The sequence below is a fragment of the Myotis daubentonii genome, chromosome 17 (assembly GCF_963259705.1).
Source record: "Myotis daubentonii chromosome 17, mMyoDau2.1, whole genome shotgun sequence".
Taxonomy (NCBI): domain Eukaryota; kingdom Metazoa; phylum Chordata; class Mammalia; order Chiroptera; family Vespertilionidae; genus Myotis; species Myotis daubentonii.
In genome coordinates this window covers 18387397-18401585 of record NC_081856.1, presented here as the reverse complement: position 1 = coordinate 18401585, position 14189 = coordinate 18387397, and the positions used below count along the sequence as shown (strand labels likewise).

Sequence of the window (14189 nt, the reverse complement as noted above, 5' to 3'; positions counted from 1 at the left end):
CTGTCACTTTCCCATAGTGTCTTTATTTATTATGCTAATTGACTCTCCCAGTGCAGCCAGGAGGGGATCAGCCCTGTGAAAATTTTTTTTTGGGGGGTGGAGTGGGGAAAGAGGGGGTTAAAAGCAAACCTGTTTTGTGCCTGAGTAAAACAAAAAAATCAATGTGGTTTTTTTCCCCCCCAAAAAACCGGAGGGTCAATACCATGGTTGTTTTTGTTCCCATCCAGTTATGTAACCGTGGGGACTTGCTTCATTGCTTTCAGGATTTGTACAAAACACATTAAAGCTAAACAATAGGCGGGAGTCCCAGGAGCGACCCCCGGAGCTGTGTCTTCGAGTCTGTCCTCCCTCCTAGGTTTGGGGATCTCCCATTAGTTCCATCTCCAGTGCTGACTGGGAGTGAGCGAGTGTGTGTGTGTGTGTGTGTGTGTGTGTGTGTGTGTGTGTGTGTGTGTTTAGTTAGCTGGCACGCAACACACTTCCCCAGGGTTGTGTTTCCTTTTTCCTGAGATTTGGCGAAGGGTAAAGGGTCGGAGTCACATGGATACAAAGCATTTGATTAATGTCCAAGTCACCGCGGTGGCTGCCAGAGCCGCCTCGCCTCTAGCCCGGACCGTGTGAGGCCGGAGCGGCGGGGCCGGGCGCGCAGGTCCCGGGCCGGAGCCCCATCCCCCGGGGGAGTTTCCTCTGCGGTGGCCCCCGCCTCCCGCGCCCCCGTTCCAGCGGGCGACCCCTGCTGTCCCCCCCGCCCCCCCGCCCCAGCCTCTCCCCCGCCTGTAAAGTCGCCGATCCCTCCACGGACTTTGCAGAGGCCGCAACTTTCCTTTCCCGCCGCAGCCCGGCCGCCAGCCCCGCGTCCCGCCGCCCACCATGAGCGAGGAGAGCCGCGGGGACCCGGAGCGGCAGCTCCGCCTGCGCGTGTGCGTGCTCCGCGAGCTGCAGAAGACCGAGCGGGACTACGTGGCCACGCTGGAGTTCCTGGTGTCGGTGAGTGTCCCGCGGCGCGGGGACCGGGACCGCTCCCGGCATCGCGGGCGCCCGAACCGCGCGCGGGCGCTGTGTGCACGGGGCGTGGACCCGCGGGGACGTGTGGGTGCCGGGGGTCGCCCGGAGTTCCCCGGGCCTCGGAGAGGTGCAGGTTTGCAGAGTGAGCTGGAGGGGGGAGAAGGAGCTGGTCCTGGGAATCCCGGCATCTTTCCTCACTCTCCCGCCCCCCTCCCCGCCTGGCCTGCGGGATCACATTGTGCAATTCCCCCCCCCCCCCCTTTTCTTCCTCCCCTGGGGATTTTGTGTTAAGACTTTGGCTCGCGGATGAAAGTCAGTCTGCTACATCTAAATGCATTTAGTTTTAAAAAGTACTTGATTCTTCTAGAGCCGGAGCCCATTATTCAGATTTCAGGACGGGGAAGTCCCTTTCGTTAGAATAATCTTTGAAACAGGGTTCGGGTGGAGGGTCGGCACTGAGAGCAGCGGGGTGATGGCCTCTAGCAGCTGTTCGATATTAGAGCCACATGTGGTGGTCGCCCCTTCCTAGTCCTACAATCTCCTCCCCCACCTCCCCCACCCCGGGTTTAAATCAGTTCCCGCTCAGGTCCTGGGGTCCCACTGAGCCCAGGAGAGGCGCATAATAAAACTCATGTCAAACAACTTCAAGTTTTCCTAGAACTGGCAGGAACTATGTTTCAAAGTTTCAGCCTGGCTCACTGGGAGTCAGCTTTTGTCAACGGTTCATTCATTGTAGGACCGGGAGGGACAACATTGAGTGAAAGAAACTTCTTAGACTTCACTCAAAAGTTGATCCCCCCCCCCCCCCCCTTAGTGCTGCAAAGACAAAGAATTTGAGGATTGGCTGCTTTCCACCCAGATGTCCGGGAGAGCATCGTTCAGACTCAGGAGCCATAGCCTTTGCAATCTCCCCCAAATCTAACCTTCTTCCACTACCCTGTTGGTAACCCCGGTCCAAAGGGAAATGTTTCTTAAGCCAAACTTCCTGCTCAGTTTTCTGAACGATGTAAACTTTCTGCTTACGATTATGACAGAAGAAATTCACTTCTTAACTAGGGCAGAAAGGAAAGAACAATGAATGTCTCCAGGGATGTAAGATGCACAGGTTGGCTTCTGGGTAATTTCTCAAGTTAAAAATCAATCTGCTTGAGCCCCCCAGGGGCCACGCTCTTTGGAAATGTTGTGTATTTGAGAATATACTGGTAATTGGTTATAAATAGAATTCTACACTTCCATGTAGCAGTGTAAAAAAAAGAAGAAGAAGAAAAGAAAAGCATGTTTTAAAGGAGATTTGAGTTTTAATAGCCTCAAACTGGCTTTCATGAAACTTTGGTGGTGACAAAGTCCTTTGGCTTAGAACAATCTGAGTCACTTCTTAAATTGCCTTCCTTCCTTCCTTTCTGGAGGTTTATGAAAAAGATATTGTGGAGAGTCCTAATTTAGAGACATAGCTAACCTAAGCTACCTTAAAAACCAAGTTGTTGATCTTTATTTAAAATATCATTTTTTTCTCTAATCTTAACACCTGATTATTAAAACTGCAAACTTATTGCTATATAGCAATAGAAATGATAGGAGGTATAAAATAAATTATATTTTCCTACTTACAAGTAGATCACCTTATAACTTCATTCTTTTCATCTCATGCAGAAATTATGGACTTTTCCTTTTCTTATGTCCATTATATGTGCACATGTATGTTTACACACACACGCAAACATGCTTACTGGCCTGGAAGTCATCCTTAACAAAAGTTTACCCTGACTTCTTTATAGTCTTATAACTAACTATTCAAAGCCAAGATCTACTTATAATACACCATTAGCTTTTATTTTTTAAGTATTATGGATAGTAACATTTAATTTCCATGTATTATATTTGGTCCATCTAGTTTTAATTTTAGCCTAATCTAATATGTATCAAGAGCTTTAAAAAAATTTAAACCCTTTGGCCTGGTAATTCAGCTTCTAGAAGTCTATCTTAATGGAATAATCAGAAATGTAGACAAACAATGAAAGTTATTTTAAAAAATTAGCTGTAATATTAAATAAGCACTGTGGTAAATTAGTTGCAAAATTTTGATAGTGCATTCTTCAGTCAAATTTAAATATTTGTTAGATTAGTCATGTAGATGTTTGTCATTGCTTCAAGCCATTCACAGGGATGAAGGGTAACTCATCTTTATTACAAAGAGATATAAAACATATTTTTAGTTTTATCAAGAACATATTTTTACTTGCGGACCCATAAATAAACCCATCAAAATGGTATTGCTCTTGATTAAATGATTGTGTGGCCTGAGGGGATGACTCTTCTTACTGAGATTTTTACTTCTGAATCCTTTCTCTTCTCTTTTCTAACTCTTCACCTTCGCTGGAGAGAGCACCTCTCCCCACCCCCACCCCTAGGTAGTCCATGAACATTGCCTTTTTTCTCTGTACATAGACTCAGTCCATATGCACCTTCTTTCCAGTGCCTGCCAGGCGCACACTTCTTGATTGAATGGGAGACTTTCCTTTAAGTTTGCTGCTGTCGTTTGGAGTGGCTGTCTCTTCCCATGGGTGTCATGATTTCTCAGGGCTCCTCTCTTGCTCCTCCCTAGCCCTTAGCTACCTGCTGGATTCCTACTGGGCTTTTCAAGGCTCAGTTCAAGTCCTTCAGAAAACCTTCATGAACCACCCTGCATTCCCCCAGGTTAGAATAATGCTCACTGCTTTGTACCTACTCTTCCCTGTGGTTACTTCTTCCTTAGCACTCAGGAAAGCTTATGCATTTATTTGTTTACCTTTGTTTCATTCTACTAGAATGCAAGCTTCTTGAGGCCTACATTTTCTTCACCTGTGTTTCCCCAGAATCTTGTACTGTGCTTGAGACATTGCAAGTAATCAGTACATGCTGAACGAATAAATGAGTGAATGAGCAAATTGACCCATCTTCTAAACTCCTACCCCTTTAAAAAAAATCTTTATTGTTGAGAGTATTACTGATAAATACTCCCCCCCATTACTGCCCCCCCCCACACACCTGGTTCCCACTCTGCCCCAGGCCTTTACCACCCTATTGTCTCTATCCATAGGTAAATAGGTAGTGCATATATGCATTATAAGATCGTTGGTTAATCCAGCCGAAACTACGGCCCACGGGCCAGATCCGGCCCTTTTGAAATGAATAAAACTAAAAAAAAAAAAAAGACCGTACCCTTTTATGTAATGATGTTTACTTTGAATTTATATTAGTTCACACAAACACTCCATCCATGCTTTTGTTCCGGCCCTCCTGTCCAGTTTAAGAACCCATTGTGGCCCTCGAGTCAAAAAGTTTGCCCACCCCTGGGTTAATCTCTTCTCACCCTTTCCCCACCTCCCCTCACCCATTTTTAAGGACAGTTTCTTAATTATCCTTCAATTTCTGATTTTGGTCTGTATAGTTAGTGGAAATTACTTAAGCTTAGGCACATATGTATTTATGTAACAAAATATTTTAAATTAAACATTAGTGCCTGCATTTAGTAAAACAGAAACATGATTTAAATCAGGCATCGAGGTATTTTAGACTTTATAATACACTGTTATTTCAATTCATTGTATTCTAAAATTTCATTTGAGACTATGGATCAATTACATTATCTGGATTATTTATTTTTGGGACAAAGAAAATGGTGGAGAAGGACCAAATTTGCTTGAATATATCTTCTTGTTTTGTTTGGGCAATGAAATTTTGTGCTTCGTTAGAAATACTCTAAAACATGTCTTCTAAAGAATGCTATGATGGGTCTAGTAGTTAATGTCCAAAGTCTGGACAATAGTAGGTTGCAACTGGTTTCCTGCTTGCAATCCAGTCACAAGGCATGATGCTTTCACAGACTCACCTGAATGGATAGAAAAAGGACAGACCAGGGCCAACCTCATGGGTCTCACTTCATAACAGTCACATAGGGCTTAACATTCAGAAGGACCTTAGGTAGGTTTAATGTTCTGCCATTACCATCTTGAAATTCTTGCTAGTCTTTTAAAAACATTTGTATTGATTTGAGAGAGAGAGAGACAAAGAAGGAGAGAAAGAGAGATTTATTGTTCTACTTACTATGCAGTCATTGGTTGATTCTTATATGTGCCCTGACCAGGAATCAAACCTGAAACTTCGGAGAATTGGGACGATGCTCTAACCAACTGAGCTACCTAGTTAGGGTGAAATTCTTGCTGATTTTGTCTTTGAACTTGTCTTTTGCAAGTGAAGTTCAGTGGGACAGTGGAGTGTGAGCAGCACAGATACATGTAAGAAAAAAGACTTTATACTTTCAGCACCTTTGATAGCACTTTTTCTCTGCCATTTGAACAAAAGGCCTCCCATTTTTGTTTTGCACTGGGCCTGGAAAATTGGGTAGACATGTTTCACTGTAGCAAGTAGCATTGAGGCAGGATGACCATATACTTTTTTGTCTAAACTGGGACACTTGAGAGTGAAAGGCAGAGCTATTAATAATTACAGTGGGGCCGAAACCGGTTTGGCTCAGTGGATAGAGCGTCGGCCTGCGGACTGAAAGGTCCCAGGTTCGATTCCGGTCAAGGGCATGTACCTGGGTTGCGGGCATATCCCCAGTGGGAGATGTGCAGGAGGCGGCTGATCGATGTTTCTCTCTCATCAATGTTTCTAACTCTCTATCTCTCTCCCTTCCTCTCTGTAAAAAATCAATAAAATATATTTTTAAAAAAATAATAATTACAGTGGGAAACAGCTGTAAACTAGGATTACTCCACACTGTAGGCTGTTCAGACGAAGTTATGTGTCTTGCCATAAACCAGAGATACTGAAATATGCTATCTGTCCAGGCTCGACTCATATACTCCAGAATTGGTCCTGTCTCTGATGTATTATGTAACTTGGGAGACATTCCAAAACTTTTCAAGGCCGATTTTCCTCATCTGTAAAATGGGGAAACAGTAAGTGTCTCAAGGTTGCTATGATGACAAGAGGAAGTATGCTTTGGGCTCAGTCCAGAGTCTGGCTGGCAGGAGGGCCCTATAAATAGTCACTCATTCCCTCTGATGCTGCAGTGCCATACGGAGCCACACCTGCTGGTCATCCTTAGTGCACAATTACAGTCTCCTCTACCTTTTAGCTGTGTCTCCGAGGCCCTGCTCCCTCCCCTCTGCCTCCTTCTGCCGGTGCACTCCTCCCCATGGTAGTCTGTCCGTGCTCAGTTGACTTTAAGACTGTAAGAACCCTTCATACAACCATAGTTAGTACGGTGCTTTCCAATTTACCCTAAACAGTTGCATATTCATTATCTTCTTTGGCCTAAGGTGTGTGTCTTAGCTCTTTCCCATGGTGCTCCCTAGAGCTCCAGGCTTCTGTGATTTGGCTTCACAAAGGGTCAGGGTGGGGGCTGACTCAGGTGGACCCCGGCTCTCCACCTTCTGATTTGTGTCTTTGCTAACGCAGTGAGAAAAACCACTTAACTAGATGGTAAACCCCAAGAGAACAGGGTCTGAGCGTTTATTTCCTGTGTGCATTTACTTCCTATGCATGCTTTTCTTGGCCTAAATACAGTGCTTTGTAAATAGCAGGTGCTCAAGAAAACAAACAGGCAAATAAAGCCAAGCAAACAAAACAGTTTGCATGAATTTGAAAACAACTTCTTTCAGTCACGATCTATCTTTTCCAGGCAACGATGAATAGATTCAGCACATTATGTTAAGGCTTATGTTATGGTCTGCAATTGTGCCCCTCACCCCCGATTCATGTTGCAGCCCTAACCCTTAGTATACAGATAATCACAGTATGGTGTGGCAGGTGCAACTACGTATAATAATAAAAGCATAATATGCTAATTAGACTGGACAGCCAAACGACCTTCCGGACGTCCTTCTGGATGAAGCTGTGGTGGCGGAGGCTGTGGCAGAGGCGGTTAGGGGTGATCAGGCAGGCAGGCAGAGTGGTTAGGGGTGATCAGGCAGGCAGGTGAGTGGTTAGGGGTGATCAGGCAGGCAGGTGAGTGGTTAGGGGTGATCAGGCAGGCAGGCAGAGGGGTTAGGGGCGATCAGGCAGGCAGGCAGAGTGGTTAGGGGCGATCAGGCAGGCAGGTGAGTGGTTAGGGGCAATCAGGCAGGCAGGCAGGCCAGCAGTGAGGAGCCAGTGGTCCCGGATTGCGAGAGGGATGTCCTGGATTGCGAGAGGGTGCAGGCTGGGCTGAGGGGACCCCCCCCAGTGAATTTCATGTACTGGGCCTCTAGTAGAATGATAAACATAGTAGCAGGGAGGCATCAAGGTGCTCCCTCAGTATAGGGTCCAAGGAAGCTTTTGTGAAGAGATGACAATAGAGCTGGCTTTTGAAGGCTGAGGAGGAATGTGCCAGACTCAGAAGATAATTATCCACTTCCCCAAAGTAGCATGTTCAGTGTGACCTTGGAATGTGGGAAGAAGTTCCCTGAATCTGTGTCACCTTCAAATTCCTTCTCCTTATTTTCTATTTCTGCTACCTCAACAGCCCTCAGCATGCACTGCCTCTTCAACAACCCTAATCTAGAGAAGACCTGTCCTTGCTCCCCTTAATCTGGGTCAAATTATAACTTTCAAAAAGTGTTATTATTTGCTGAAGACGAGGCCAAGAATACTAGAAATTGCTGGGGTCCAACCCCAGCAGGTCCAGGGATCCCCAAAGGTGTGGACGGAGTCGGCGAAGAAGGAATGACACAGGGACTTCTCCAGCCAGGTTTGGTCACCAGGTTCCAGTCAGGTTCTCCTGCCAATCTCTGTAGTCAGGTTCAGTCCAGGATCCCTTGCCATGTTCTCCCGCTAGGCTCTGTCTCTAGGCTCCGAGGCCAGTTCCTGTCCAGGATCCTCCGGCATGCTCTCTCCAGCGAAGTTCTTCTGTCTCTAGAGAACGTTCTGTGTAGGTTCTGTGCCTACGTTCTGTCTCTCTTGGTCCTGCCTTCCAAGCCCTGTCTCCTAAGTTCTGTCTTATAAGTTCTGTCTTCTGAATTCTGTTCTAAGTTCTGTGTTCTAAGTTCTGTCTCTTTCTGTCTTCTGAATTCTGTCTCATGAGTTCTGTGTTCTAAGTTCTGTCTCTTTCTGTCTTGTTACATCTGTATTTATACCAGTTGATTCAATCCTATCAATCTCTATTACAAAGGTTAGGGCGTTTCTTATCTCCATTCCAGGGAGTAAAGATTATGCAGCTTAAGCATGATTGTTTGTAGTTAAAGTGATTAATTACCCGCCTGGCACTTAGTTAAGGGGTTTTATTCCCTCCCTAACTTCAGGGGAAAATCCCTACCTGGGGAAACAACCTTTCTCAGAGACCGTGGTTAAAACACATAGTGCCAAGAAGGTGAGCCAACATATTAAGAACAGTATGCCATATATGCCAGGTCCCTTGAAACAGCAAGCATGGACCGGCTCCCGGCAAGAAATTACATGAAACACAAACAGTCTGGCTTCTCCTACCTAACCGAGCTTGCTCTCAGGGTCTGCAGACTCTGCCCTGTTCTAACCTTAAGCCCTCCAATAGCTTCTGTTTGATCCCCCTGGCGAGGCACCACTCCTGGGCTGATTTGCCTGGGTTCTTTGTTTTCTAGTCATTAGCCTGAAGTGTATACATGAGGATGGCATCAGGAAGATGCCCTTAAGAGGTCATTACTCTTGCAGTAAATGTACCATGAACTAAATGGAGTTCATTCATAATTCTGATTTTTGAAGAATTAATCATGTGGCCAGAGCCTGCTCCCTACACAGAAGGATGTGTCTTTAGTCTATGGTTTCATTTGTATAATTATATCTTATTATAATATGATGACATAATGGAAAAAATAGTATCTATTGAGATTAGCTTTGTTTCTTATCAATATAATTCTATCATTGGGTTTGAGGAACAAAGTTGAGGTCTAGTTACCCATTAGGAGTTTCTGCCATTGCAATGGCTCAGGTAAGAAACGTGGAATGTCTGGTCTAAGGTAGAGGCATTGACAAAGATACTAAACAATCAAACACAAAACACCCAACAACTAGGAGACATTTCTTGGGTAGAACCTTTAGTATTTGTGTTCACCGGGAAGTGAAGGTAAGTAGAATGGAGAACATAAGGTGGTACATAGGTCTCTAGTTTGAAGATAAGATGGGTAGCGTCCTTAATGAGAAATGGAATGTGAGGGACAGAACAGCATTGGGAGGAAGAGGAGGAGAAAAGGGAATTTGGTTTTGGACACACTGAGCTGCCAATTCTGCTGATTGTTGGAGTTAGGAAGATAAAACTTAGGAAAGAATTTGGGGCAAAAGTTAGAGATCTAGAAATTAACTAGTCATATATGTTGCAGCTATCAAGTGGATCAGATGACACAAGGGGAACAATTTGAGGAAGAAAACGTACAGAGAAGAGTAGGATGTTAGAGAGCCAATGTTTAAAGGTTAGAGGAAGAGGAGAGTGCCCTGGTGACTTGGACTGAGCCCTCAGAGGTTGAAACAAAGATCCAGGACGGATTGATCTCTTGGAAGACAAGGAAGGATCTAGTTCCTCAAAGAAAGGTTTCTTTCAAGTGTCAACTTTAGAGAACTAGGTAGTGTGAAGAGGGAAGGTTAGACAATTAGTGTCTTTGGGGTTTTAGCTTCACTAGTGTGTGTGAGCAGGAGCCTGATGAAGAATGAGCTGAGACATGAGTGGAAGCTGAGGAGGTGAAGAAAATGGAGAAAATCTTGAATGTGCTTGGTGGTAAATGCAAGGGAAGAAGTGGGTTAGTATTGTGAGGGGCTGATTTTGTCCAGGATGTTTGAGGAAGATCTGTATAGCCAAGGGGAAGGAGACAATGAAAAGGGAACTAAAGCAGCTACAACATATCATGGCAGAAGTCAAATGCATCTTCTGGAAAAACATGGCACTGGGAGGGAAGACACTTGGCAAAATTCACTGAGCCATCTCGCCATGGAACATTCCCACAGCAACATGTCACTGCAGAACTAAGGCTAAGCAAGCTGTCTCTTGTATACTTCAAAAATTCTGCTTCTTCTCTAATCTATAGCTAGTGGAACTGCCTTTGTACCTCCTTTTGAAAACACCATCGCTCTGGGACAGTGGGGTGAAGTGCATGGTGCACAGCATGGTTTTGGGGAATCTGACGACCTGGGTTAAAGTCCTGCATGAAATGTATAAACTGTGTTATTTGGACAAATTGCATAGCCTCTTAGCCCTGGCTGGTGTGGTGTAGTGGGATGGAATGTCATCCTGAGCACCCAAGGGTTGCAGGTTTGATTTCCAGTCAGGGCACATATCCAGGTTGCAGGTTTGATTCCCAGTTGTGGCCTGTGTGTGAGGCAACCGATGGATGTTTCTCTCTCTAAAATCAATAAAAACATTCTTGGGTGAGGATTAAAAAAGATTACATAGCCTCTTTATGCCTAGTTTCATATTTGGAAGACACAGTCGATACCTCATACCTCATGGGGCCGGCTTGAAGCTCTAATCTGCTCATGGAGTAAAGTCCTGGTAGGTAGGAAGTGTCTTCTCTTTTTCTCCCTTTGCAAACTCTGAATTTATCTCTCTCTCCTCTGTCTCTCCTACCTCACAGACTGAGCCTGGAACTCGCTCAAACCACCTAACCTGCTCCTGACCCCTTTCTTTTCCAATCCTAGGAGCTCACCGGAGGGTTTAATAGATGAAGAAAGGTCCTGAGGAGGCCAGAGGGGCCTTCAGGAATGCAGGCGGGGGGGATGTTTTCCTCTTGGAGGGGGGAAGGATGTAAGGCCAAGGGTCAGGTTAGGGGGGAAGGTATTTGGAGGTTCCTACCTGGTGCCCTTTATTTTATCTGTGGAGTTGAACTCTTTCTTTCTTTGTGTTCTGTTTTTGTTTTGCTGTGTGTATTGGCTGAGAGTGAGGTGCCCTAAAAACAGTAATAAAGATTTAGAACATACACTTTCATCAGTAGTCAAGGGAATTGGACACAGACATATGAGGTTTGTTGGGAGTCTGTATAATATCTTTGTATAATTATTCTTTTAAATGTGACTTTCTTAAGTGCAACATATAAATTTAAAAGTCAAAATACACAAGTAAGCTCTCCTGATTTAGTACATCTACTATGACTAGGTTCAAATTTTGAAATGATGGTGTAATACTTTTTTAAACCTTGATACAAATTGTACTGAATTTCTTTATTACATTTAATGCACACAGCCATCATTATACACACTTTTTTTAAAAAAAGAAACATTGATTTATCTGACAAGGTTTTGGTGTGATTACATTATTCTCAGTGCTGGTCTTTTAACAGTGTTCTGTTGAATGTTCTCTATACCTGGTATTATATTTTAATACCAAATAAAATTGTGTTTGTTTTCAGTACAAATAGTTTGACCTAAAAATAGTTATTTTTTAATTAATTCTTTGAAAATTTTATATATAATATTTACTTTTTATAATAGATGACTTTTTAATCTCACATGTTAAAATTGCATTAGCTATATTAAAATCAATATTTCTTTGATTTATGATATTATATTTACCTCAAAGGTTTCTTTGATTTTTAACATTATATAAGCAATCAAACATACAGGATAAACATCCCTTAGTAAATTTTTCTTTGTTTAAAAGTGTGGTTGAGTCACTTTTCCAATGGTATTGAGTATAATCAATCAAATACTGACATCTAATAAAAACTTTAAAAAAATTTTTTTTCCATTCTTATGAACTATTTCATTTGATACAGGAAGTCAATGATTGTAAATATTTTTTTTGGTTGGTTTGTTTTTTAATATATTTTATTGAGTTTTTACAGAGAGGAGGGGAGAGGGACAGAGAGCCAGAATCATCGATGAGAGAGAAACATCAATCAGCTGCCTCCTGCACGCCCCCACTGGGGATGTGCCCGCAACTAAGGCACATGCCCTTGACCGGAATCGAACCCGGGACCCTTGAGTCCGCAGGCCGATGCTCCATCCGTGGAGCCAAACCGGCCAGGGCAATGATTGTAAATTTTAAGAAAATTGATACATTAAGTTGAAGTTATGATTTAAAAAAAACTGTGAGCAATATTTATTTCAACTATAATCACAATTCTTAATTACACATTTAGTTTTATTTATTTTTAAAAATTAAATTCTTTATTGTTTAAAGTATTACATATGTCTCCTTTTCCCCCAGTTGATCTCTCCCCAGCCACTCCCACTCCCCAGAACATGCCCTCAACCCCCTACTGTCTGTGTCCATTGGTTATGCTCATATGCATGGATACGAGTCCTTTGGTTGATCTCTTCCCCCTCCCCTGCCTTCCCTCTTAGATTGAATGGTCTGTTAGATGCTTCTATGACTCTGGTTCTATTTTTGATCATCAGTTTATGTTGTTCATTATATTCCACAAATGAGTGAGATCATGTGATACTTCTAGTTAGTATAGATGATTCCGGACTTTGGTTCCTTGAATTTGTGGTATTCTAGCCTTGCTATATTGCTATTTATAATGGACATAAAGGACCTGTTTTGTGGGAGAATATTCAAGCCAAGGACATTGTGTTCTCTCGCTAATGCGAAACGCATATTTTCTTTTAAAGGCAAGTCTTTCATTTGAAAAGGTTAAATGGTATAATACTTAAGAAATGACTCCAGCTGCTTAAATTTAGAATAAGGATATAAAAATATTCTCTGGGTCTATAGCAAAAATATAACAATATAGAATATGAATGGGCAAACGTTTTAATTCATCTGAAAACTTTGTTTCTCTAAGACAGTCAAATAAGGGTTGATATCTATGGTTTTTCTTTGCCACTTTTTGTTACTTTAATTATCAACTTAAATTGTCTTCTTGCTTTAAATTGTCTTGGAGAGCCTTTATAGATGGTGACACATTTTTAGTGATTGTGTAAGTAACGTTGATATTTTCCTTAGATGACTTGTAATGCTTCAACTTGGCCTTGCTGCCTTCGAGTCTAGTTTTTTTCTTATTTGTCCCAAAGAAATAAATTTTAGGAGTCCAGAAATGACAATTGCCATTCCAAAGTTTTATTTCTGTCAGTAGCACTAGGGGAGCAGCTATGGAAAGACATTATTTCATCTAAATGTTAGTCCCATACCCACATGTTCCAAGATTACTTTATTAATTCATTGTTTTCCCAGAGGTGAAACTATGAGAGGAAAAGGGACTTTTTTTTGTACACTGTACATCTAGGTTGTGTTGCACTTTGCATACCTTTTATATATCTTAATATTTTATATAGAAATATTTTTGTATTTATATTGTTTACATTTGACAACATTTTTGAATATTCTAGATAGAATTTTATCTCAATTTTTCTCATATCTCTTAAGAATGAGATCTCTGGCATAGACTTCTAATTGCCCCTAATATCTAATATTCTTTCCTTCTATAGTGATAGAAGTTTTAGCTCAGTACTTGATTATCCAGCTCAAGATTACATTTCCCAGCCCTCCTTGCAGTTCGGTGTGTATATGTATAGGTTCCAGGCAGTGGGATGAGCAGAAGTGCTAAAGTATGTCCTTATAACAAAGGAGTATGCACTCTCCCCCTTCGCCCCGGCTGGTATGAGGCTGTGATGGCAGGTGCTGGGGCAACCATTTTGGACCATGAAATGGAAGTCTCATGTTGAGAATGATAGAGCAACTAAATAGGAGTCCGTTTCTTTATTAAAGCAGTTTAACCTGCGACCTATCAAAATGGGCCTGTAAGATAAATTGGTATTTATTTAATTCTGATCTAAAATCATCTCTGATCATCTTTTTGAGATTTCACATTTTGCTTCCAAGTTCTCATTGAGTTATGCAAAAATTATTAAAATTGGCAAACTTAAATAATTTTGTGTGCCTTTGCCTTGTCAAACTGAATAGTCTTAATATTTTAAATTTATTTTTAGTTTTTCTTTAATGACTCTTCTCTAGCTCACCAATGATTTCCCTGGATTGTGCTAAAACCACACTCTCTTATTTCAGTTTTTTTTCTTTAGAGAAAGAACAATATATATATTTTTTTACCCACACATATATTATTTCTTCTGAAGACCAGAATTTTTGTGTTTATTTTGTATATTTATAAGGATATTTGTTCAACTGCTTTCACTGAGACCAGATAGCAGTAGTTTAAATGACACAGAAGGCTTGTTTGTGAATATGAAAGGTGTATGGAATCAACATGGCTTTGTTTTGCTTTTTCTCTCGGAGCTCTTTTTTTTAAATTTTTGATACTGTT

The 14189-nt window shown here is 42.3% G+C and overlaps 1 protein-coding gene across 2 annotated transcripts in view; it reads left to right on the top strand.

Moving 5' to 3' along the window:
* Positions 1-583: 583 nt before the first annotated feature.
* The window catches only part of PREX2 (phosphatidylinositol-3,4,5-trisphosphate dependent Rac exchange factor 2), a 214732-nt gene continuing 201126 nt past the window's right edge, over positions 584-14189 (top strand). For both annotated transcript variants that reach the window (XM_059672950.1, XM_059672949.1), the window contains exon 1: positions 584-987. In XM_059672950.1, the coding sequence (XP_059528933.1) occupies positions 871-987 (117 nt within the window). In that variant the 5' untranslated portion in view covers positions 584-870. The remainder of the gene's footprint in view (positions 988-14189) is intronic.